General features: G+C 37.0%; 1 protein-coding gene across 1 annotated transcript in view; it reads right to left on the bottom strand.

The window, feature by feature from the left end:
- PLD5 (phospholipase D family member 5) overlaps positions 1 to 27,460 on the bottom strand; it is a 130,395-nt gene that overhangs the window by 93,808 nt on the left and 9,127 nt on the right. The window contains exon 2 of the mRNA XM_018916349.3: positions 2,900 to 3,036. Within this exon, the coding sequence (XP_018771894.2) occupies positions 2,900 to 3,036 (137 nt within the window). The remainder of the gene's footprint in view (positions 1 to 2,899; positions 3,037 to 27,460) is intronic.

Raw genomic sequence — 27,460 nt, 5'->3', positions numbered from 1 at the left:
AGTCTTCTTACATTGTCTTTAAAACTCTATTTTTTCACACAAGCTCCAAAACTTTCTAGCCAGAGAACTTTTCTAGACCACAGTTCTATTTCAGGAGTATTTTCCTTTAAAACAAAAAACACAGAAATTAAATTTTCCAAATAAAACGGCCCTTAAAAACCATCAGCAAAGTTCTTATCAAATCCACAGCGTCCTTTCCTATCAACATTCTTCACAAATTCAATCAGTTAAGATGAAAAAAAAGAGTTATAGGCTCAGGCATATAAACTTATATTTGACAAACATTTCATTTCAAAAAAATTAAAAAATCATCTATTACCATTCTGTCTCAGCACATCCTGCAAATGTAAGCACCTCTTCCTGAATGTCAGGGAAAGTACTCACACAGCAGAAATGTAAGAATTCAGTAACTCTTGTCTTACTCATTAAAAATGCTTAGCCCAAGTACTAAATATATGCCATTGGCAGCAATTGATTTGTGACACTTCAGCTAATGTGACACTTCTGTGATGTATTTAACACATGAAGGACCCCAGTTTCATCGTGTAGAGAAGGACTCAATGTTAGCAGGTAGCAGCTGCCAGCACTTGGATAGTGTTATTAGAACTGGTTTCGGCAGTTTACACGCACAGCATTTATGTGGCTGCTGGTTCAGGCATTAGTAGCTAGATCACGCACTTGAATGCATGATCTAGAAATGAAAGGCACCTTAAAATAGAGCTGGGCTCTGGGCTCACTTTTAGTCCTGTAAACACAGAGCAATTTAATTGACTCTTATGTTTGAAGTCAAGGTGCTGAATTTGGTCTCAGGCTCCTCTAACACAATCCAGGATGGGACAAGAACAACACATGTGAACCAACAGAACACTAAGCAAAGGTATTTATTCTTTGGAAAGGCAGATTGCTGTAACCCTTACAAACAGACAGAAGAAATCAGTCTATCACCAGGAAAAAAAAATAATATCCACATTTTTCTTAGTGCTATGTATCACCTACACTCTGATTTTTTACCCCTTTGAAGAATAAAAAGTGAAGAAGGTGAAGTCCTTCCTTGGCTAGGCACACACAGCTAACCAGAACAGAATGGGAACCATTAGTTGATACAACTAAGAGGAAACATGGTGCAGTAGTTTCTGACTGTGTTGAAGTTGTGTGCAGCACACTGAAGCCAATGAGCAAAAAGACTTTCCCCTCATCAGACCTAGTTCTGTCATAGATTCACACATGGAGACAGTGGGTGTAGAGGTGACACATGCAGTATCTTCAAAAATTTTGGAAGGCAACACCTCACAGTAAAAGACACTTAAGATTTTGATGGGGAAAGGAAAGCTGGCTGAACTCTAGAAAATTCAGAGAAGATATCAAAAGCCTGCCCAGACTTGTAGGAGTACAATGAAGCGAAGAAAACCAAGCCTAAAAACAATTATGGCAAAAAGTGCCAGATGGACAGTTGGTTTCAGGACAAAGCTACCTGATGCTGCAAGTATATTCTGTTTGGAAGGAGATACAGATTTAAAGAATCCTCTTAGTTTGTTTTTTTTTTGGTTTATTTTTTGTTTCTTAAGCAGCATGCAAACAATATTAAAAAAAACCCATTATAATTGAAAAGACATTACAAAATTTTCTGGATTCTGAATTAGTGCTGTCTGCAACGTAACAGGTGCAGCATAAAAAGGTACTGTCCCAAAAAAGTCTTCACACAAAATGAACAAAGAAAAACAAAAATAAGGATGAAAAGCTCAAAGAAACACTAACCTTTCATTCAATTATTCTAAAATGCAAATGTCAGTTAGCTCCTACCCAAAGTTTACCCAGCCATTGTCACGTAGGTTCTGCACAAACAGTGGAACAGGTTGTCCAGAAAGGCTGTGGGGTCCATCCTTGGAGCTGCACAGAGCATGACTGTGCACATGCCTAAACAACCCGCTGGAGCTGACTGTTTTGAGTGGGGTCATGGACTGCAGGATGCCCAGAGGCCCCTCACACTCCAGCAATTCCATTAAAATATTAGAATGGATTTCTGTGAAGTTATTTAACGATGGTTTTTTTGCACAGTGGATCAGAGAGGGTGCTCTGTATAAGATTAAAAGTTTTTATAAAACCCCCAAAAAAATACAACTGGGAATGAAGCCTACAAATGGTTTTTACATCAGCTTGGTGGACAGAAGAGGCCCAGAAGATAACCCAAGAAAAGCACTGGTCATCACTAATGAACCGATTAATGGAGGAAGCTGATAGTGAGGTGCAGCAAAATGAGATTCACAGTCAGGAAATGAAAGGCCCAAAAAACTAATCACCTACTTAAAACTAACAGAACCAAACGTTAAAAGATATACATAGCCATGGCAGGTGTCTGAGGCAAATCTTAATTCAACACTGTCAACACACATCTTTTTGATCATATCACTAATTTTCTTTACAGTTCATAGGTAAGCCACTGTGTCTATTACAGGAATGCATTAAACAGGAATTATAAAAGCTCCCCCTACACAGAAGGGACAGCAATCTTAGGTCAAAAGGCATCGATGACCTTTCTGGAGAAAGAAAGAAAGAAGAGGTCTTGATGAGAAATAGACATGAAAGAATTGGGAACTATGTGATCCACTTCAGAACCCAATTACTGAAACTTAATGGACTTTGGCTCAGGCTTACAAAATAATTGATCTAACACAAGAGTCTTGCTCAAAACACACCACCAAAAATAACTTCAAAAAGCGTGCTTTAATTTTGTTAAACTAACCTCCAAAGCCAGAAATTCAAAATGAGAAACCATTTTCTTCCTCTGTTAGCTGCTCTTCCCAATAACACCACAGGACCATGGCAATTACTTCATGCCCTTATGTAACACACATATGTTCCTTTCCACCCCAAAAGAGAAGTTTTGTTTGTTACCTCTTACCGACAGTTATTTTGACAGTTCTTTTCTGAGAGTCCATCCTCATCTTCTCCCATAATATCCACTGCCGAAAATATCAGTGCAACCAGAATTGCAAAGCAGCATACCAGTGCAAAGATCACAATGCATCTTTGCTGGGACTGAAAGAGATTAAGATTAAAAAAGTTTTAATGCCATGAGCACATTCTAGTCAACGACTTGAGACTCTGAAACTTCTACATAAGATCTAAATTTCTTTGAAGACCTTACTGCAAGAGCTGTCAACATAAAACACACCTCAAGATGAAAACAGTCTCAAAACTGTCCTTCATGTATCACCTTGAGATGTATTTTAAATCTCTCAGACGCTGTTTAATAATTCATGTCACAAATAATATTCATAATTTAAACTGCTTTCTGTTTGTACCACAAGGAAAGCATTATGCATTAAAATAATGACTCCTACATTAACTAAGTATTTTCTGATTGCAGCTCACAGGTAAAGTACACACTTGGGATGGCACTTAAAAGTTTTGTTGTGTTTGATTGAAATAAAACATGTCATTGCAAGAAGACTGAGGAGCAAAGTATTTTTTTTAACATTGCTACAAAAAGTCAAAAAGTACCTGACACTGACATTATCACTATGACTGTCACAGCCACTCAGACACTTTGGGAAGTCCTTGCCCCACAATATCTATAATATAATGAACACAGATAATAAAATGAACAGATTATAAATGGGATTCAAGGAAACAATGGGAAACTGTTGCACAGTATGATAGGCAATGCCTTCCAAATCTCAGATTAAATATTAAAACAAGGCTTATCACTGTCATATGAAATCTTGCAGCAATAAATCAGAGTGCCCTAGATAAATGTGAAACCTCCTAAAGACAGTCTCTTGACATGCAGTTCACACAGCTGCATAAAGTATATTCTATTCTGAAACCAAATGTTCAAACAAATATACTGTACAGTTTCCTACTGAAGTAAATTTAAACAAGATCACACCTAAATATAAAAACATCAATTTCTAACTTCTGTTGCAATAGTAACTTTCTTAATTTTCATTATTGCTCCATAATTAAAATGTCACATGGAGAAAAAGGCCTCATAAAGGAATGGGAAAGTGGGAAAGCATGAAAAATGTAAGAGAAAGGAAACAACATCACGCTTGCAGCTGATAACCAATTTCACAGTATTTCCATTGTTCCTGATATTTTGTTTAAGAGGCAATAAGTTTCAGAGTAATAAGAACATTTTCCCACACACCTAAAGAAAAGGTCTAACTTTTTTTTTTAATAAAAAAAAAATTCCAATACTTTCCAGCTAGTGCACTTCTCAGGAGAAACATGCTCATGTTTCATTTCAGAATAAATCAGATATAAACATTTTATTTCAGTCCATGAAAATACAAAACACAGCAAACAACTTCTTCAGACAAACAGGAAAAACTCATCCAAAATTTAGTGACAAATGTAGCCTTTAACAGTAACACCAAATGTGTGGTTCATTTTATAAGCATATTTTAAATATAATGCATATTAGACACTTTTATACATTTCAAATATATGTTTAAATCTGTATTTCTATTATATTAACTAAAATCTTACCAGAATGCAGCATGAGAAAATGTTCTTCAGCCATAACAAAGCCAACTCAGGAAATAAATAAATTTGGAAAGTTTTTTTTTCCTGTTGCTAGGTAGAATCATGACAACACTTGAAAAGAGTTGCAAACTACTGCACCTGGGTGTCCAGAACTAAGGCTGCACAGTGGGACTTAGGAGAAAATTGTTCGACACTCTCATTGCCTCATACTACTAGCAATAAAAACTAATAAGTGCCAAAGAAAAGTAGGTATTCAGGTCTGGAACACTGCTGTATGCCATTTCTTCATCAGGACCCTTCAGACTGCTGTTAGGATGACCATTGTCTCACACAGTTTTTTTTGCAGTACTGCAAGTGTACTCGCAGAAATGCTTTAATGCAGGTTCCTCCATGTGCTGAATGTATCACCATGGCAGCAAGGCAGCAAAGCTACTCCCAAAACCAGCAAACCAAAAAGAGCCTGGGCTCATTTTCTAGTCTCTAGGAGCAGGGGATGTGACCCAGCAGAGCTCACAACCATAGGGCTCTTTTTCCTCCCAAATCAGGCTAACTGCTACATTCTACACACTGGGACTAATTTTGAGTTACTCTGGATAAATTTGTAGCACAAGCATCCTAGCTGCCACATGGTGTGAAAGACTTTGCGCTATTGCTCCAGGGAGTAACTCCCATCTTCTTGTCACGCTGCCATGCAAGCTGCACCACTACCACAGAGAGTAGTGGGATCACTGGATCAGCAGGGACTGCATCAGCCTTCGAGGCTGGGCCAGTAGTCATGGAGATAGCAGGCAATGCTTCACTGAAAGGTGGCCACAGTGTAGGAAGTCATAACACACCTCTGGAAACCTCTCAGACTGCTTAAAGCTTGAAGGCCAAATCAATATAAAATCTACAGAGTACCAAAAATAATATGGTATCACAGGGAGGACGGAGTGTGGGGGAAAAAGGGCAGCTGCAACAGATGCTTAAAGTTAAATACCAGGAAATCTTATGGCAGCAGTTTCTAGGAGGTCAAAATAATTCTGAATGGATCCTCCTAATCTAACACTAATTTCCATTCCACATAATTTTGGGGAACATATTCAAGGTTTCCTGACTTGTGTGTTGCAGCTGAAAACTGTATGAAGTTTAAACCCCTGTTCTTTCATAGATACAGCTTGTCAAGCTCTGCAGTTTGTGAGTACTGCTCACTGTGAGCAGCACGAGCTTAGTACCATTAGTAAGAACACTGCTATCCTACCAGCACTAAAATAAAAACAGAACCACACAAACCTATTTTACTGCTCTTATTTCACAGATCCTCTATATTATGCAGTTTTCTTTGACAACTATAATGGATTAATTATCTTTTTCCTAAGCACCAGCTTAACAGTATGGTTACAAATAGCATAGGGAACCTTTTAAATCAACATTCAAAAACCCCCCTGTGACTACAGTAGTTTTTCTTTGAACCAAGGACAGCACAAAATAGTAAATAAAATAAAGCAAAAATTCCAAGTTTGTGATTCTCCTAACTCTGCATTTTCAGCCACAGGTCTGAAGGGTCAAGTAAAAACCAGTTAGAAAAAAAATTAAAGAGAGTAAAGAAGATTTTAAAATGTTTCACAGATCATGTTGAACTTATTACTGCTGAGTGGCAGGTTTTTCATTGCTTTTAAATCTATATAATACATTATAAATTAATGTTTGGAAAATGTTTGCATTAAAATTCATATTTATACTAGAAAAGAAAGAATAAAACTCAGCTACTTGCATCAAACAAACCTTCTAAAACTTATGCAATCTGTCTGTCCATATGCATAGTTAATTTGTACAAATATTAATTCCAACAGATATTTGTTTAGCCTGTCCTCAAAAATCCAGAGTTGAAAGAGATCCTGTAGTCTTTTCAGGCAACCCCATCCCATTTCCAAGCACTTGACTGATGCCAAACTTAAATCTCTTATGCTGCAACAACTCTTTTTTTCCATCCTGTACTCATGGAAAACAGTGAACAGAGCATTTCATTTTCTCTTTTACGTATTTAAAGGCTGCTATAGATGCTAAGAGGCCCTGGGCCAGACCCCCTACAAGTTTGACTGTGCTGATGAGCAAGCCCAGAAATTCTGTTGCATGAGAGAAAGATTTGTTCAGGGCTTAAGGAAGATTGGGAAGGAAACTCCTGCAGGAACAAAGACTATCAAAAATACTGTGAGTAAAATGTGTTTCTTTCACCTGGTTCAACTAGCTTAAACAATGTGTAAGTTAAAATAAATCCACCAAAACACTGCATTACTAAAACAAAGCATGGGAATATTTTCATGGTGTTATACCTCTAGGAAGAGAGTGAGAAGAAAAGCCAAAAGCTGCACAATGGTTATTCAGCACAGTACTATTCAGACTAAAGATTAATCTGGGAAGGACCTGCTTGTTTGTTATTAAGATAAAGGATAGGCTATGTCAATTAAGCTTATCAGAGCCTGTGATACCCATGCAGAAGTGAGAATAAGAGCAAGAAAAAGGCTTCCATCTTTACTGCACTCTCATGGCTCAAAAGCTGTTATGAACAGCTGAAGCTTTCAGTTTCGTCACAAACAACAGGCATTTCTTTGAGACTGAGATTTTAGACAGGAATTTATTCTTCCTCCAATGCAGTACCAGAATGTCTTCTCCCCAAAAAAGAGCCATGAAATTGTAATGCTGCATTATTAAAACTGACTACATAACAAAACATGTCATGGCTTTGAACTTGCGCTTCATTTTTTCATACCTACTTACAGACTGAAGAAGGCAATACTTACACTCCACACTAATTCAGGCTCTAAGAGGCAGGCTTTCACATCTTTGATCATTTCATTAGTCTGCTCTTTCCTGCAACACACGTGGACACAAAAGTCACAACAAAAGCCCTGGTCTGAAACACGTAACTGCTCAACAGCCCTTAAAGAGCTGTTTGTGAGTCAGTTTCTATAGGGTGCTGCAATACACCTGCCAAAGATAGCAAGGAACTGGACTTGAAGAATTAGCAATCATTTCTGATTACCCTTGGTCATGTGTGTTTATTAGAGAAAAACATTACTATAAATACTATTTCCCCTTATCTGGAATCTGCCTACACTAATAATCTTCACTGCAGCCTTGAATCTCCCAGCTGGTATGATTAATGCCAATCAACACTTAAAACCCTCTTTAAAAGGAACAGATAGCTAAGGTAAGTAATTTTAAATTGGCTGAACCTAGTTAGTTTCATCCTTGGATATTTAAGGTAGAGGCTGAAACTAACAGAGAACTTTTAGGACTCACCCCTGAGAACTCACAAGCCTGAGTGAAGTATCAGAAGCCTGAAAAAAGTAAAAGTGTTAGCCGTATTCAAGAAAAAATGGTGATCAGACAGTAGAGGCCGGGAAACAATGAGCTAGGTATTCTAGCTTCAGTCTCTACAAAATATGTAGATATCTAGAAGGTAAGAAGCTTTGTCATGCAAAAGTCACATTGACCAAGTCTGATTTCTATCTTTCCTAGTCACAAGCCCTATTGTCCTGCTGGAGAAGCTGAAAATAATGTATACTTTCACCTTTATTAAAAACTTTCTTACAAACGACAGCAACTATGTCCAGATTATCACAGGAAAGGTGTAAAGCTGGTTGAAAAAATGGGAGGACATTTTAGAATGGATTCTGCATTTTGAATGGATCCAGAGGATTCTGCTTTTAACTGGTTTTGCTCATGTCTCCCTTAACAATCAAAATTCTGGAACAGAAATGAAAAGTTCTTATTAAGTTTCAATCAAAACCAAAGCAGTACAAATTGAAGACCAGGTTAAAATTTAAAAATGTTCTTAACTCTTTAGAGAGTATGTAAAAAAAAAAAAAAACAGGATAAATTTCAATAAAGGAAAAGAGCTACAAGCAGGTAGGACCAAGCAGTTGCACTTTTGTGGTTGTGTTAATAGTTGTGGTTATTCTTTTTCCGAGAAACCACTCGGAAAAAGAATAACCACAACTATTAACAGGCTAGAAGAGATGTTTTAGGAAGACACACCAAAAAAGGGTAGGAGTCCATAGTTTGGAAAGAAGAAGAAATATGACCAAGGGGTACACTATCTATACTTAGAACATCAGGTATAGTGATGGCAGAATTATTATTACCAAGTACTACAATTCCAGAAACAGTGGATGTTTATTGAAACCTCAGGAGTTAAGTTTCAAAAAGATAAAGTATTTTTTATGAAGATGATATTCAGCATCTGGAATTTGCCACAGGAGGCCGCAAAAGCAAACAGCAGCAGGAGGTTTAAAAAGAGACTAGACAAAGCCTTCAAAAATACAGCCTCATCAGATGCTAGAGAAAACAGGCTGGGATGTGCCCTCTGCTAGAGATGATGGGAAACATGGTAGGCACATGGTAGGCACGCAGTACAGGACTAGACACACCATGAGTCTGAGCTGCAGAATTTATTTCCTACATTCTTAAATAGTTCCATTTTTCCACACAAGGTATCAAGAGTTACAGCAGAGAACAACCTGGTCATGTTAAATCATGGCACACTGTGTTGACTTAGATCTCTACATCCTGCTATCATGCCTGAACTGCATGCAAGGAAAAAATAATCCTTAGCCTCTACTTCAAGTTGGCATATTTTTTTACCTTTCAAGACTGAATGCAGACAGTTTAAAGCAAAATCAACAGTAAATATTTAGTCCCATAGTTACCCAGTGAAACAAGAGAATCACTAACAAATTCTCCAAAGAACACATCCTTTGATGTGTTTTCCAAGCAAACAAAAAGACACACTGTCCAGTAGTCTCCCTGTCTGCCCAGCTTCTTTTTAATTTGTATTTGATTTATATAGAAAGATTAATACAATTATCTCAAAAATTTTAGAAGATCCAAATGCAAGATTTCTTGTCTGAGAAAGACACAATTAAGTGCCTCTACCAAGGGAAACACAGTCCAAAGCTTTGCTTTCCCTCACACCCAGGGCTCAGCAGAAAGCAGCCTTGTGGAACAGGGGTGGGAGGAATCCCTGCCCTGGGTGGGGGCTGTGGGCCCTGAGCACACACACAGTGAAGCAGCTGCCTTGGCTTCGCTGCTCTCTGAACAAACCTTTGATCCAACAGCTCAGGCACATAACACATGGCCAGGCACAAGGCTATAAATAGAAAACCAATAAACTACTTTGGAAGAAATCCAAGGCTTTAGAGGTTACTTATCTGGACCTCCTTCACACAGGGTTCTATACTGCAGAAAGATATTAACATTCTGAATGTGACATCTGTAAGAAAAAAAAGGTTTCCAGCACATAACCAACTAACCTCTGATGCAATTTGTCAACCAAAACTGGCATAAGAGAAGGGGTGAAAAGCCTGAGTACATTTAAGTGCTCATGTGCCATTTTCCCGAAATTGGGCCCTGACTTCTCATCATGATATATCGACTCAGCCTTCAGCATAATGTACGACAGTATTATAATTTGGCAACGTCAAAAAAAGGCCATTGTCTACCCTAAAAATAACACTCAACTCAAATCTATTGTCTCCTGAAAAGAGAAAAAGAAATAAGGTATTGAACAATATGAACCTGGCCTGAACAGCCAATTCAGAAGATTATTAATACTTCATTAGTATGAAAAAATAGTGTGAGTAAGACTTCTATATTCCAATATCCCTCTGTGCATCTTTAAACCTGGACCCTCTAAGTAAGGACTCCTACCACAGCTAGCATTACAGCCATTACTTCACTAGGACAAAACCAAAGAAAAAAGGCACCAAAAAATTGTGTTCCACGTACAGTACTTTAATATATTACATCTTTTATGTACAGATAGACTTTCTATGTACAACTTTATTTCACAAATAAAATTAAAAACTGAACTCTTCAAAAATCAGATGAAACCCAGCAACTAATAACTGAGCAAACAAACATTTGGTCTATTAGTTCCCATCAAGAGCTGGATCCCATAAGGCAGTATTTTAAGAATGGAATTAATAACTACATGAAGATGCAAATCATTAATATATTGCAGAACAGTCCATTTACAATCAATTATAATCATCAGAGGACAGCTGGCAGGGGGGTATATACTAGATGATAAAACGACTGGCCTAGAGTGTAGAAGTCAAATTTCTAGCAGAAAATGCTCTTTCAAATTTTACACCCTTTATGTATCTTTCTGGAGTCTACAGCATGCAAACCACGCAGTTAGAAAGCCCTACTCTGAACTATAGGCCTACTTCTCTCAACACCTAGTTTAATTTTGATGTTGACAGTCTTAACTCCTAATGAAAAATTAGACAGAAACATCAGAATCTATAAAAAATCAGAATCTTCCATGGACACAAAATAAGCAGTTGTAGTAACTTGCCATATTGCATCTGTTCCTAGCCACAAATTCTCTTGTTTTTGAAATCAACAGGCGGGAAAAAAATAGTCTACAGTAATACTCTCTTTTCCATACTTGCATTCATCAAAATCACATTTTTGTACTAACCCTGACTCAAGAATTTCTTAAATCTCTTGTGGAATTAATTGTTTATTGTACATGCTCGACTTTTAATCTAAAGATTTATTATATTTCTACGAAAGTTAAATGGAACATTCTAAGTTAAAAAGAAGATGGAAATTGTAATTTTTTTCTTAGTTGCTGGTTAAACATGCTCAAAACTTTTCCTCTTAGATAATTCAGACTAATTTTAAATATCTCACCAGGAAAGGGAGGACATCCCACATTTGAAGTACTTGAAGTCATGCTTTATTTCAGGTTTTATTTCAGCTTTTATTTTCATCTGGTCACTTTTGAATACAAAAGTGAACTAGAACACAGAAGTGTCCATTAGCTACAATGATTCCAGATCACTGGGATTTCATCCCAATTCCTCTGGATCAGTCTAATACATATTGTTCTGGCAGCATAATTCTGCACCAAACTAGGCAGGACTGCAATAACTAAGACAGCTTAAGCTTTTCAGGGGAGGCTCCTAAAGGAGCTATAAATGTTTTGAACATTTAGAACATAGCTGTTATAACAGCTAAAAATGTTCTAAATTTTAACAATAACCCTGTCATGCTATTAAGGCACATTCCAGCATAGAGCCAACCTGTTTAGATGGTAACATCCAGATATTCAGTATATTTTATCAGGCTGAATACAGGACAGGAAGCATTTGAGAACAGAGGACAGGACAGAGTGTGTTCTGGCAAACCATGGAAGTTACCATTGCAACATCAAAGAGTTTCAGACTCCCTGACAAAGGGGATCAGCAAAATCTTGGGCAGCTATTTTCTGAGTACACTATAAAGAAGTTTTTATGTGCTAAGGAAAGAAAATGCAGTAAACCTAACAATATCAGTGGAAGCATGTCTGTGACAGATCACTCCATATCACTGAGGCAGCCAAAAAGCACCAAAACATCTCTGTGTGTCTTACCCACATGTTGCCATGTTTCCTGAAATCAGAGAGCATTTGTAATGTAGATTCTTATTCCAGAACAGGTACTAATTTGTGTGTGTGTGTCTGTGTATATATCTATATTCTTAAATATGTATATTTACACACACAAATGGACATGTAATAATGACCATGAACGCCCAACATAAATGTCTCTAAATCACAAAGAGAAATTAGAAGTAGCCAGTGCGAAGTAGCAGCATGAAGGCAGACCAGACTCTACACAGATGAATTCACTGTTTTACACTAATTTACATCACAATTACATTACATTACAATACTCTAATTTACAAAAGGCAATGCCTCAGTTATGTTCAAAGTTAACTATAACTTACTTTTGTATGATCAGTAGCTGCAGAAGAAAATTCTAGTAATGTACTCAAGTAATGCAAGATGGTGACAGCACAGCTTCAACTACTAGTCACTTTCTTTCAAGAAAGTGTTTTATATAATAGTGCTACTAATAAAGCTTTAAGAGAAACTAAGTAAAATTTTAAAGCAATGAAGAAATTTTATTCACAGTGCTTGCATATGTCCTTTTTGGCTCATTAAATGATCATATGTACAGCCTGCTCAAGCTTCATGCACACAGCTTTGTTTTGCTAAGATGCTTTCAAAATGAGACAAGACAAAAAAAAAAAAAGACTGAAAGTAAAAAGTTGTGGCTACTGGCACATAGACTCCATCAGGGAGGCTGTAAGACACAAATTTGAGCTCAAGTGCATTTCTGTAGAATTACAAATTCATCACTCTACCTGGAGCATGTGTCTTCTTATCCAAATTAATAAGGCAAAATACATTACATTAAAGCTTTTCAATGAGATTTTAGCATTTAATCCTGTGATTGGAACAGGCTAAGAATCTATCTACCATCAATTACAGCATTATCACATTATGTTCCTATAAAGCAATAATTCTACAGTCAAAGGCAGGTGGTGCAACTGAACCTGAACGTAATAATGAATTTTGTTACATAATTCACAAATTACCAGTTTCTCTTCCATAAAATGTAAACAGCACATTGAGAATATTTCAAATTATTTTTTTAAAAGTTTGCTTTCACTCATTCTGACAAGATACACTTAAAGAAAAAGTTCTATTAACTCTGTTATAAATTAACACCAGTTCAGGAAAAGAAATTATCTCATATGGGAAGCATTTAATTTTAGCTCATTCTGAATTTTTAACTACACTGCAAGTACATGTTGAACTAATAGATTTGCCATCTGGCCAAGAAGTTAATTCCATTGTCACAAAGAGCACAACCAATGTGACATACACAATAGGAATATATATATATTCTACTGTAAAGAGATATAAAGGAAAACAGAGGCTTATGATCTGCAGCTAATCAGAGATATAAAGGTAAACTAGTTAATTATAGTGATTAAGTGTATCTGATCTATGCTTTCTTTCCTGTGAAAGACTCAAGAGGTAATTTAGGTACCATGGTTTTTATCTTACAGAATTCTGTATTTGAATTAAATGACAGTGTTCATGTTGTATTTTAAGTAACTTCACTTGACTGAAATTTTCTTTACTGGCTGAGTGTTATGTAATATTACGAGTAAAGATGGGACAGCCATATTGACTTCAGCTTCCCTGAATCACAAGAAATGAACAAATATTTGAATATTTAAAAATACAATAAATTTATAAGTACACATATATACATATATATATAAGCACACAAATATATACCAAGCAAGCAAACAAAAAAGAGCACCAAGAGAAATAAAGACAAGAAACAAACAGCAGCAGGCATTTAAGACCTCCATCTTCTACTTCCCTCTCCCATATTCTCTTTCTGTGTGATATCTGTTCCAGATCTGTCCTCATTGTTGTAGAAGTATTTTTTCTATGCCTAGTGGAGTTGACACACACCATTATGGGTGGAGGAGATAAAGGTAAGAGAATCAAGTTACCTGGGCAAAGTAAATTGTTCCTGGATGGTTTCTTTTTTCACTATCTCAGCTATAGTCATCTTTTCCCCTTTCCCTCTTGCACCAAACAGCAAAAAATAATTCATCGCTGTCATTGTCTCACTCCAGCTAACAAGTCCCCACTCTGCTCTGCCACCTTACATGTTTCTGCCCTTATACAGTGCAGACAAAAGCTGCACAACATGGACACCAGGTTTCAGAACCTGCAGAAGATAATAGGTATCTTGTGGGGAGAACAAAAAAATCAGCATCAGCAGGATCTAGTTCTGAAGGATCAAAGAGATTATTTTTTTAGAGAGAGCTGCATCCAGGTTCCTGCAGCAACAGAGTGAAAACTACTGTACCCTGATTAACTTTTCTCCTCTCACTGGAATTACCAGATACCTCTTCTACCAGCAGCAATGCTCCCCACTGTTTGCCGTTCCTGTGCTGCCTTATCTCCATATTAATAAGGTCAGACTCTTTCTGGTATGTTGAGATATCAAGGTGTCCTGATTTATGGCATTTTTGTCAGGTTTTATTTCACAGCTTGTTTTCTCATTTGCTACCTTTGTGGAAAAGGCTTTGTCCTACTCTTTTCTTTGTTTGATATATTACTATAGCATTCTACTGAATTGGGCTCATTGTCTATTGTTCTACTATCAAGCCAAAATATTTATTTTTATTTTCTTAGTCTGTTTATAGAATAAATAAAATCGTTTTTAAAAATAAAAATCTCCTCAACAAGATATATAAGGACAATTTATCATCATTATAACTGACTGGGCAGACATAAAAAATGTTAACTTGACTTCCTGTGTTTTCTATTTGTCCTTCAATGCTTTTTGCATTCAACTAATTGAAAAACCAGATAAAATAGAGCCCAGTTATGTAAAACATTACTCGGTGGCAGAGAATATCTTTCCCTCATCTCACCTTCAAATATCATGGCATCTGACTTGAAAATGTCTGGAAGAATTCCTCGTTTGTATTACATAATGTTTAAGTCAACCTATGAATTTAGAAGCTATTCAGAAGGAACACTATGAACACACATGAATATACATATTTACATGTGCAGCCATGATCATAAAAGTCTCCGTTCAATAGGAAGACAATCTTAGAGATTATATATGATATCCAATATACATTACTGGTTAAAAATAAATTAATTAAAATATCTATCCAGGGAGATGGCTGTTTCCATGAAAACCATAAAACATTCTGGCCTAGCTGAATCTGTGTCTAGTTTTATAATTGTTTTAAAGTAGGCAATCACTACAGATTTTTTTAATGTTTGCCAATTTGGAATTTTAATTATTCTGTAAAATAAAACATGGAATAAAGGTACAGTGAAATTCTGTCTTCTTATTCTCAGTTCTGTAGCAGAGAATCCCAAAAAAAAGTAAAAAGAGTGAGGGAGATGAAGAGGAACCTTGAATATGAAACAGCCACACAGTAATTTGACATGGTGGTGGTAGAAATCCCTCAGCGAGGTATCAACGCTCCTGAAAGCAGAGGAGGTGCATTGCACCTCACCAACAGAGATGTTGATGGACCAGACAGAGTTCCAAGAAAGAGTGACTGCATGCCAGAGAGTGCCACTAACCATTATCACCTTTCATCCTACTCTGAAGTCCAGTATCTCTCTGGTGCTGGTGTTTTATCCCCTCCCTTTCTTTTTTGACAACGAACTCCTTTGGGAATACTTTCTCAGGAGGAAAAGAAACTAAATTTTCTGGAAAAAAGCCTCTTATGGCAGGCTATCAACTGATGAAAATTGTTATGGGCACAGGTCTGTCTTACAGTACCTTACAAGCCCTTTCTAAACTGAAAAATAAAGTGCAGCTTAAGCTTTCAATACAGTATCATGCTTTAACACAGCAAAGCATCCAGAGAAAGGTAAAGAGATTTGTCTCTGAAATTTCAGTCTCAGGGTGACAGACTCATTCCCAATCTAGAAGTAGTAGCAACAATTTATTAGAAGCTCTCAGTAAAAAAAGCAGCCATTTTGTTAAGTCCCATAAAATTTACACAGACATTTGCACTTATTTGCCACACTATCAGAAATGTTCATAAAACAATGTTCAAAGAGGTCTCGAAATATGAAAGTTTCCCAGTTTCTCAGAGAGAAGCAAAATGGTGACGAATTTTTAGCACTTTGGAAGTAATTGGAGATATGTAGATCTTACACTGTTATATTAATTTGCATTTTAAGTTCTTTCCTGAAAGCAGTAGCGGTGTAACACATGCATATTGTACTTAAAAAAAAAGCTCATTCCTAATAATTTTTGCATGTGTTGCTTAAGGCTTAAATATATTCCATATGAATAAAAATCAAAACAGTGTTTACTGTGTATTCTGGTAAAATAACCTATGAAATTCAAGTAAAATTGGGTCCATATTTGTTTTCTGAATGTGTAATATTTTAACAAGTATAATTTTAAGCAATGTACATAGATACTCTACTTCTCAAAAATAGCAAATTTAGATAGTATAAACTGGTAACATTTCCAGATTACTCTGTGCCACCATGTGTCCCTGTACACACTTGTTGAGACAACAGTGATTCCCATAATTCTTCACATCCAGATTCCCTTGGTATAGGAAATGTAATTCTAATTGTTTTTCTTGGTTTCCTAGCTATTTATATTTTTTAAAAAATCTCCAGTGGAATAGACACATTAGGTATGTGCTTCTTCCACAGCACATTCAAAATAAACTATTCTTTTTTTTTCTGAGATAATAGACGACATTTGAACAAGACAAAACAGACTTACTGCAGAAGCTATATGAAAGATCACACCTGCTCATATTATCAGCTGATTGATACTCCATGTTCATGTCTATGTAGAGATTACTTTTTAATTACAGGAATTTATTCCCATATTAATCTATTAAGAGATTTGCACAAAAACAATTACACAGCAAGCCTTGCCCCATAAACTAAAAAAAGTTTCATTTTGTTGACCAACATGCACTGAATGAACTACTGGTAGACATGCAAATCAATAGGTACCTTTGCTGGCATTTGTAAGAGATATGCATGTGCACACATATATGTCCTACAGAGCTTATTTCTGGGCAAATGTCATTGTTTATCAAAAGCACTTAATAGTTCCCAAATTTTCTTGGTCACTGAAACCTTACCAGACATCAAGAGCTACAATGGAAACCCACAACTATTTTTTTAGCAAAAAATTGCAATTGCAATGAAAGCAATTGCAAGTAAGCAGTAATCCTTAATACAGTTCAGGGGGTCAGCTACAGATCATTTACCATAACTTTTGTAAGTCATCAGCGCTGTCCAGACTACATCCTAACAAATTTCACAGAGAGAACTTAATGATCTGGAGTCAAAATTCTCTTTTCTTGTAGTGGAGAGATATGGGGAAGATGCACAGACCTCACTACAACCTAACTCCCCAAACATACAGCAGAGCTGCTTGGAATATGTATTCTAAATAAACAGCAAAGGACCAAATTTTGTAGCAGCTTTGACCTAAAGATGTGCATGTGCATGCATTACAGACAGAAATGTCCACAAACACACTAAAATATTCTATCACCAAAAATGACACTTGTTTGCAGTAAGCTCAGCACACTTGTTACATTCAGTAAGGAGTCACTGGGGAGAGGGTTGCTCTGAAAGGCTGTCTTTACCTACTAAATAGCCACCACTTTTGCTAGCATTCCCCAAGGCAAATTTAAGTCACAGTATGAGCCATGATCTATGACATTTCTCATGTTCCCCATTTTTACACTGATGGCAAACTGCCCATCTGCTCCTGCCTTTCTTGGCTACCCACCTTTCTTTGGTATTGAATTTACTATTGTCTTTGAAGAAGCCTCTGTGTATAATAACAATTTTGCCACTGTCTTTAAAAGGAACAAGGCTTAGCTCAACCTTCAGAAAGAATACAGTTGGATTTATATTGCAAAAGCCATAAATACACTATAAAATGTGATAAATTTTCTTCAAATAATAAAACTGTAGAATTTCTTTTTCAGGGGCATTTAAATGCAGATTACAATCACATAAAAGTCACTCATTCAAAACAATCTTTTCAGGGGTAATATGCAATTCATTGTTCAAATTCTTTGCTTTTTCTCCTGTCTATTCTATCTGTCTATGAAAATTCAAGTTTTCCCTATGGCCCTAAATGTATAATTAGATACATGCCCAAGCTAAAACTCATCCATGTCACTGAGCTCAAATTCAGATTTTGCCAAGGACATAAAACTATGGCTATGATCTACCACATTCATTTTGCCCAGTCATATCCTACAGTCAGGTAGCATACTCAAAGCTCAAGCACTTCTGTTTAACGTGGCTCTCTGCTAGATAAACCTCTTGATCCCATTTTGAGATTACAATAAATATACAAAGAAACACTATTAGATATGATGTAGATTCATCAATTTGATTTATACTTTGAATACAAAAGACTTGATCAAAATTTAATTGATGCTTCAAAGCATCTGGCATTTCATGCAATATTTAGATACTATCCCATTACATATTTACCCTATGATATATTACCAAGAATAGGTTGCAATTTCATTTTCCTTTGCTGCTAAGGCTTTCTAACATGCTTATAGCTTTGTCCCTTTCTTCTCTCTACTCTTCAGGGAACTTTCCACAACACGCCAAAGTTCTAGATTTTGTTTTTCATATGACAACTTTGCTCCTGTTGGGGAAACACCACATGGCAAAACAACTCCCTTTTCTGCTAGGACTGCAAGGCTCAATTTCTTTCTAAACATTAGCTTTGCACTCAGCTGCTGAGCACTTTCCTAAGTGAACAACCTGAACAATGAAGTGTTACAGTAACTTCTTTTTCTGTTTGCACCTGTGTTCTGCTATCATATAGGTACTGCTATAATAACCCTAAAAAGTTCATGGACTTTCTTCAAAATTTGTGCTAATATAAACATGAACAGAATTCAGCCCTTGTTCTTCTTAGTTCCTTCATGGCTACAACTTCTCTCCAGTTATTTAGTAAAGATGAAAATATTTAAATACATGTCATTCTGATCTATCTGCTTCTTGCATGGCTTTCAGCTCAATTCTTACATTAAAAAAAACAATGGGTAAACTGGAAACCAACTAAGCTTGCTATCTCATGCACATGCTATCTCAACTACATATTCATAATAAACTGAAGTAGCTTGCAAAAGGTTATTATAAAGCTTAGCAGTCCTGCCTGAGAAGCATATAAACTATTTTATTAAACATGAGGGGAAAAAATAATTAGTTTCCATCAAAGCCACAATAATTCAAACTAAAGGAAATTACCTAGCAATTTATAAATTCAATAAATATGCTCATGCTTATCCAGACATCCCTCCAAGGACATTGCATCTATTTGCTATATCTGCAAAAATTAATATATTCCCTTTCTGATGTTTTGTAGCTGTGCAAATTGCTTTGTAGATGGCAAGATTGGCAATTTATCTCTTTGCTACGTAAGAATGGGCTCAGAGACTGTAAATGATTACTTGACTAAAAGCATCTCAAGTTTTTTGGCTTGATGCAAGAATTTTCCAGTACTCTGTTCTCTGTTAGACTCTGAAGAATCACAAGCTGAGAGAAAGCACCAGGATAACCTTCTTGACTGAAATGAAGATCTACACATTTGAGAGAGAAAAGAAACTGTCTGAAGGTTAAAAAAAAAAAACAAAACAATGTTTAAAAAAATACAAAAACCAAGAAACATCTTGAAAAAAATGGTAGTAATCTTCTTACTTTAGTTAATCACAGGACTGAACACAGCATGTGGTCCAACAGTTGTTTAAAAATATAACTAATGATTTGGATGACACCCTTTCTGAAAAGCAAGCCTGCTCTCCTCTCCAGCCTCTATGCTGAGCTATCATAAAGCTCACAGGGCTAATTCAAGGAGGGTACCTAATGTGTAGACAAACCAAGCCATTCTGCTGTGGTAAGACAGGGAAGAGAATAGCCCTGCCCCATCATTGTTCAAAGAGCTGGAACATCTTTAGGGCAACACCAAAAAGCCAAAGTGAATTAATGTTCACCAGAATGATGGCATTCCAAAGGCAGTTTAGGATAATGATGTCATTTAAGGCCATCTTTCTGAACAGTAATCTTGGCTTATTCTACAAAGTAATTAAAACTGAGATGGGAGGTAGCAGTCTGTCTGTAACAGCCAGTGCTACTAAGAAAAAAAATTGAAAAATCTTTATTATTTATCTCTTCAAGTTACACACACAGCCAGAAAAATCAAGAATGTGGTTCCAGTATGTAAAATTAAAGGTTCCAAACCATCCTTTTCAGCCTCTCTGACAGAACAATGCTTTGTGGATTAGAATGAGATAGATCTATGGGATGAGGAGAAAAGAAAAGGAAGACAAAAGTTGGAGCTCACAACCTACAGTGATAAGATAAACAATTAAGAAACTACTTTTAGAAAAGTGAAAAGATGAACACTACAAAAATACTACTGGTATTTGTTGCTGAATTTTCCTGAAAATGATACACTGACTTTCAGGCCAGTCTAGCAAAAGAACTAAAGCCACATGCTTGTATCCCCAAGGATGCCCAGGATGAGGGCTTCAGCTCTATCACAGGAACTACTGCAACTGTGCTCACTCTCCATGGCCTTGATGTTGGAGCACAGAGCATAATGAAGGAAAAAAAAAAAAAAAACCTCCTGTCATGGTGCATCTGATATTCAAAGAATTTTTCCATAAAGAAGCTATGCTCAAATTTCTTTTATCTATTTTCCCCTGTTTATCTGAGTCTGGTATACCTCTATAAATATACCTTCAGAAGGTATCCCTTTTTAAGTGTCTGGCACACCCAAGGAATAAATTCCAATCTTTTCCTTTAACAGTCACAGTATATTTTGCTACTTCTTCTGCAATCTTTTTGCTACCACTCACTGATTCTCCCTCAATTCTAGCAAGTTCCGTGTCTCATCTCTGAAAAGATATCTTTGCGCAGGAGAATAAAGATGCATTGAGGCTTTGTAGCTTGCCTCAACACCTTCACTCAAACAGCCTGGAAGGCTTCAGTATGTTCTACAAAAATCTTTTGACTGCTGTCAGAAGTGTCAGAAAACAACATCAAAGTCCCCTAAGAATACAGGACAGTGCCAAAACAGAAGGAGTAGCATAAGCAATTTCCATCTACCATTTTAGACTGTCATTTTCAATAAACACCTGGAAGCTTCCAATAGTTTCAGCATGTCCCAGTTCATGACCACAGCTCTTATGGCTCTTATTATGACTTATTCCATCTATAATAAAATATAAAAACCTATGCAGCAGTGACACCTAATTCCAAAATACCAGTCCAATATCTAAACACTCTATGCTTCTTATAGTGCAGAAAAATGCACACAACATTTCAGATTTTATTTGCCTCAAAATTATTTTTAAACTATAACTATCTATGAGCAAGATGACAGATTTAGCATGTTAACTTATGGAAACATCAACTTAGTGTCTGGAGGTAAAAAAGGCAAGCTGAATTTAGTAGAAAGAGAGCAGAACATCAAAGAAAATTTCTTGACATTGTGAATTTTTATACATTTGTGGACCCAAAACCTGAAAGTCACAAAGTTCTGGTTCACTCATTTAAAAAAATCACAGAACAACTGGAAGAAGTATAGAAATAGGTAAAAAGGACAATCAAAACATAGAATGTTTCTAAATAAAGAAAGATTAAATAAACTGGTAATATTCAGCTTAGCAAAAGACACGACTAACAGAGCAATGTGACAGAACTATGAATTCATAAGCAGCATGGAAAAGATGACTATGAAACAGTTATTCACTGTCTCTTCCAATAAACACATTAGAGAGCATTAAATTAACTTTGTTGGCAAGCTTGAATGAACAAACAAAAAAGGGTACTCAAGGCATTGTTAAGCTGTAGAACCCCATGCCATGAGACACATAGGTGATAGAAGCTTACACAGATTTGAAAGTGAGTATTTTTGGGTTTTCTCCATGGAATAAAGCCCTGGGAGCTAATAAAGAGAAATGCCAACTCCAGGAACTGGAAATTACATGATTTGGTCTATATTCTCCCCACTTTGCCAGGGTCCTGTCAAAGATAGGATACAAGGCTGGCCAGATGTTTAGCCTGAACAATACAGCTACTCTTGAGGTCCTTGATACTCCTTTCCTGGAGAATAACTTTGGCTAAACATTCCAAGGCTGTATTTCAGGGCAATACTGTTGTAAGACACACTGCCCACTCAATATTGGTAACACAGTCACTTATGGCAAAAAATACTAACACTGAATTTTCTAGAATTTGCATTCAAGAGCTTCAAGGAATGTAACAGAAGATTACAGGTCCCAGCCAGACCCCACAGCTCCTCCTACCAGCCCACCTTCCAGGAGCCCATGTCAGCTACCAGAGGTGTCAGTCCCTGCCCCAGCAGGGCTGGGCTCCAGCTCCCCACAGCCCTGCCCTGCCCTGGGCACTGCTGGGCCAGGGCTGTCTGGGGCACAATGGGAGCACCAAGGCTGTCCCCCTCTCTTCCCTGGCTGGGCTATGGGACGGGGTCAGGTCATCAGGCCCTGCCCTGACAGACCCCCACCAGTAAGAGCCCCATTCCTGCTGGACCCTGTTTCTGGGGTGCTGCTGGCACATGTGGCACCCTGGCCAGTGGGGCCCACTGCACAAAGCAGCCTAGACCTCTCACAGCAAGGCAAAGCAGTCACTGATCCCTCAAAATCTGCACCAGAGGAAACCCTCTTGGCAGGCACAAGGGAGAGGTTACTGCACTGCACACAGGCTGTCATGGGTGACAGTGAGGTTTCTGCTGCTCCTGCTTTAGGGACCCAGAGATGTCACTGCTGAGTGATGACATGTAAGCTGTCCTAATGTTTTAAGTGAAAAATGAGTGTACAATCTAATTCTGTAATCATTTGCCTTAAGCACATCAATGAAGTCACACTCTTTCCATGCCCTAAGATTGCAAAAATGGCAAAAAAATGTTTAGTTGAGATGTCTTGCATTTCTCATGATTTCAGAGTGTTCATTAGGTATCAGCATGTTAAGCTTTTTGTCAGCCTGAAGTCTCACTGTCCAGGAGGCTTTCATGGAAATTTCTTCTCCTAGCCTCCAGTATTTCTATTCTGAAGAACATTTTCAAGATTACTTTCTTCCTGCACATCATTGTACAGTGAACGTTAACTTGTCAGCTTTATCCAGTCACCATTACAAAGGAGATATAATACTTGCATAAAAATTAAAACTTAGGGATGATCAGTAAATTTCATTCATGACATAGGAAGAGAAAGAAGACAGAGAAACTCCTTTACATAAATCTGTCAAAATTTAAGACCATTTGTATTTAATTTATGCCAAGTGTTGTATGGGTTCATTAAAGTTTATGACTTCAATAAAAACAACAGCAATTACCACATACAAACAGCACCAACAATAATTTAACAAACTGGTTTAAATATTAAAAAATAAAGCTAGAGTTAACACTGATGTAATGCAAACAACATCTGATAATATATATCAAAGAAGAAATGGTATCAATCTAAATCCAGCTACTAATGCATTAGTCCTAGCCTTCAGAGGAGGACACTTTTTCTTTATTATTGTACAAGACCTTGGAGCTTCCCAGTGCCACACACTGCCACATGTTCTGTGCCAAAACTCAGCTTCCAGATAGCAAATACATTAGATTCATGAAGACAGCAGACTGATTTTCTCCTTGCCTTCTACTTTAAGAATTAAGTTTATTGAGAAAAAGTAGTGCTTGTCCACCATAAGAACAGCTCTTATGTCTATGGATTTATGTGATTTCGTATATAAACCTTTCATATAAACACAAGCAGCATTGCAAATGAGTCTCAATAACTGCATACACAAAGGTACCATGTACTTTGGCTATATGGCCTGCTCTTCTTTCCCAAATAATAACAGAAGATAAATTAATCTTGGCAGTATCCCACAGCCACCTGAGAAGTCTCTATTATCTCTATTTTGCCTATAACACACAAACTAACTCAGTTTACTAACTCAGTTTTTGCTCTTTTTGACTAGATTCTGATTACAACAAAAGGAAGAGATACTCATCTCTACTGGGAAAGAAAAGTTAAAAAGATAGGTTCCAAGTTTCTTAAGTTGGTGTAATTATGAAAGGCTTGTAAATGCTTCAGCAAATAGGACAAAACATATACTCAATGTCAGTGGGCAAAGCAAGTTTTAGTGAAATTAATGGAACTGGCACAAAATTCACGATGTCAATATCATTAAAGTGAATGAAAAAGATCTGCTAGTCCCACTGGAAACTTGACAAGGCTGTAATTGATCCAAGTTCCAACTAAACAGAATTAGCGACTAATAAACTGCCTAAGGAAGAAAACTGTCATCACCATCTTATGGCTCCGTAAAATGTGTCTGTTGATGATTGACCAACACAGAGGAGAAATAAACACAGGAAATGCATTGCAGATGGGCAATTTCTGGCTATTTCTTAAGCCAAACTCAACAAAGCAAAGAAAATATTCTAGACTATTCTGCATTTTTTTAGCACTCCCATGCTCTAAATCTCGTTCCTTTCTTCCTTGTTCAGGTATTAGGAGTATTTAGAGTAGGCAAACCAGTCAGCAGTAAAAATATACAATCTACAAAATTTCTGTGAATAATTCAGAGTTTACCTGGCCACAATTTTAGAATCAGAGAAGCAACTATGTAAAAAAATGAAGCTATTTAAACAGGACAAAAGTAACAAATTTAAATTTAAAAATCAGTTGTGCACACACACAAAAGGGGGTTTATTAGCTTTCAAAAAAGAAACATTTTAGTGTTATGAAGCAGAATCTCAATTCTGATTTATAAATACATTCTAATGTGTCCACAACGGAACCATATTCTTTATATCATCAAATGCAAACTCACTCTCTAGTTCTTTTCTGGATTACTGGCTTCTAAAACTTAAGACAATATATAGGCTTCAAGACAGCAAAGCATAGTGCTCTTTGCCTGCTAGAATATTGATTCTTCAGGTAGGAATTATATATTCTAACTGAGATGATGAGTGAGATGTGTTCCATTTTCTCCTATGCACTGTCCCTACTTCACTTATCTCTCTTAAAGGAGAGCAGCATGTACGAGACCAATGCTGACAGCACAGTTAGAGTTACATAAATGAACCATGAATTTCTTAGAGTAACACAAAAAGCAGTAATGAATCTTGGACTTAGATGCTGAAAAGGTTCATTAGCTTAGAGCACCAGTAATTTAAGCATCTTTGTTTTACAGTCTGCAGAAGGAAAACCAGTAGAATTTCCATCTGTTTCTCAGACTGCTAGCATAGTCTGACACAAACAGTTATGAGAAATGATTCTGTAAGTCAAAACAGCATTCAGAGAACACAAGTACCCCAAGTGACTTTCATGACCTGAGAGTAAATTCCAGTGTTTTCTTTTGTGCTTTCTCATTCTTAACATACCGCAATTTTAATTTCTGCTTAGCAATACTCTCGCCTTTGCAAGCCCAATCACAGATTCCTTGCCAAATCAAAGTCTGCAAAACTCTCCCTCACAGCAGACAATGTCTTTCACCCTAAAAGTCCAAACCTCACAGATAGCTTGCAAGCAAGCAGCTCCTTGAATTGGTTCATTACATGTGATAGCATTGGCTGGAGGAAAAGGATGGGGTTGCATCGCTTGGGGGATGGCAGCACCATGAGCCTGGACTGGATCATTTCAGCTGCTTTGAGTGGAGGTGGTCTTGACAAATTCCTAGATAACCTCTTGTGTAACTACAGAGAACAACAGTGATTATGAAGTATTGTAACTATTTAAGCCAGATGCTTTATTTTAGGTGATGTAAATGTCCTTCTGCATTTCCATTTTCAGTCATATTAGAGCAAAAATTTCTTAAATTAAAAGATGTCATGGATATGTTAATTTTGTAATGCCTTGCAATTTTTGTTGAAACATTTGTGAATTCACATTGCTTACTAAAGAACAGAGCTGTATGATTCTGTGATCTTCCATGATTTTCAGGCTACTAGCTAAATGAACCAGGAGACCTGTAAACCACTTGGAAATGAAATACACAGTCCTGTGCTGAAAAGACTGACTGTCTTGGGTTTTTTTTCCTAGGAACCCTGGGTGATTCACAGCTATCACAATTCATCTTATACAGAAAAAGTCATCACCAAGACAAACGGAAGTAATGAACTGTATGTGCTAAGATCAGCATTCTTAAAGGGAAACACAAGAAGACGCAGTCTTAATATTTTAAATTCCTCTATTTCCCACTTCCATGCAAATATCATTCCAGGAGTTTTTCTTGAGGCCTCAGCAGAACTCAGAACTCTTTAAAAATCCTTTTGTCTTGGCACCGAGCAAGGAACACTCTGTTCAGTTCACGAGATCATCTGTCATCAGCGCTAACTGCAACACAGCAGGATTGAATTTGTGATCTTGACCATAGCTTACAGAACACATAGGGGTCTTCCAAAGCTTGAGCTCATCCATTTTTTTAGCTGCCTGTTTTCTGTGCTAGAAGGAAAATACAGCTCATTTTTCCCGACGACACTTGCACGTTTTGGAGGCAAAGACCTGAATGTAAAAGGACCCTACCTCCTGCCTCCTGTCTCCACTCCCCCAAGAAAAGTTGTAGCACACTGAAAAAACACCATGTGGAAGTTTGGACTGCCACTGTCTAGGGAGCACATATTCCGTGGGCAGGCAGACTATTTCATTTGCCAGAGCTGTCAAGCCAGCCCTTTCTACAAACACTAGCTTAAGACAAAAGAAAAGAAAAATTATAACAAAATGTTTTAAAAGCTACATGCAGAGGGTTGAAGCAAAGGCATAGTAATTAAGCGGTTTCCTGGGTAACGATGGGGCAAACTGATCAAATCTGCCTGCTTAAAATTAGATTCTTAAATCTACATTTAGACATTTAAGAGTTGCACAACTTCCAGGTGTTCTGAGTTGCAGCTGTTTTGATTAACTGCACCTCTAGCAAAGTAAGCAAGTCAGTCCAGTTTTGGAAATATAAGTCGGTATCTTCCTCTTTTCCAGTGGTGACCACTATAATGTTACAAAAAGGGCTGAATTTGCCAACGCGTAGGCACCCCTAAACTGTCAGACTGAAGCTAAAGCAACCTTTCAAACAAAAAAAAAAAAAATCTGAACAATATAAGACTCTTGATTTAATATTTGAGACTAGAGGCCTGCCTACCTAAACACAGGTATGAATCCAGTCCACTGTGAGAGAGTACATGACATTAAAGGACACTTAAAATCCAATTGTCTGATTTAGCACGGCAGAAATCCAAAAATGAAGCTTGGAAAATTTCCTTTACTATCCCCCTCATTAGGTATCTGGATTTCTTGAAAGGGACTACAGGGAAATAATACAGGTGAAGTTGTTAATGCTAGACAGATCCACTGAAACATTCCCCTCTCCATGAGGGAGTTCCTGTCCTGCCTTGCAAGCCTCCTATGAGTGCTCCACATGCTTTATCAGTCTTTTTGCCTTCTGGCAGTGAGTATTAGCTAGCATGAGATCACTGTAATGAACTGTGCAGCAAGGATTTAAAGAATTACTTAGAAATTTTATTTACATGAAAATGAAATGCACACCCTAGCAGATGGGAGATTG

The sequence above is a fragment of the Serinus canaria genome, chromosome 3 (genome assembly GCF_022539315.1).
Source record: "Serinus canaria isolate serCan28SL12 chromosome 3, serCan2020, whole genome shotgun sequence".
NCBI classification, from domain to species: Eukaryota; Metazoa; Chordata; class Aves; order Passeriformes; family Fringillidae; genus Serinus; species Serinus canaria.
This window is presented reverse-complemented; position numbering and strand designations above follow the sequence as displayed.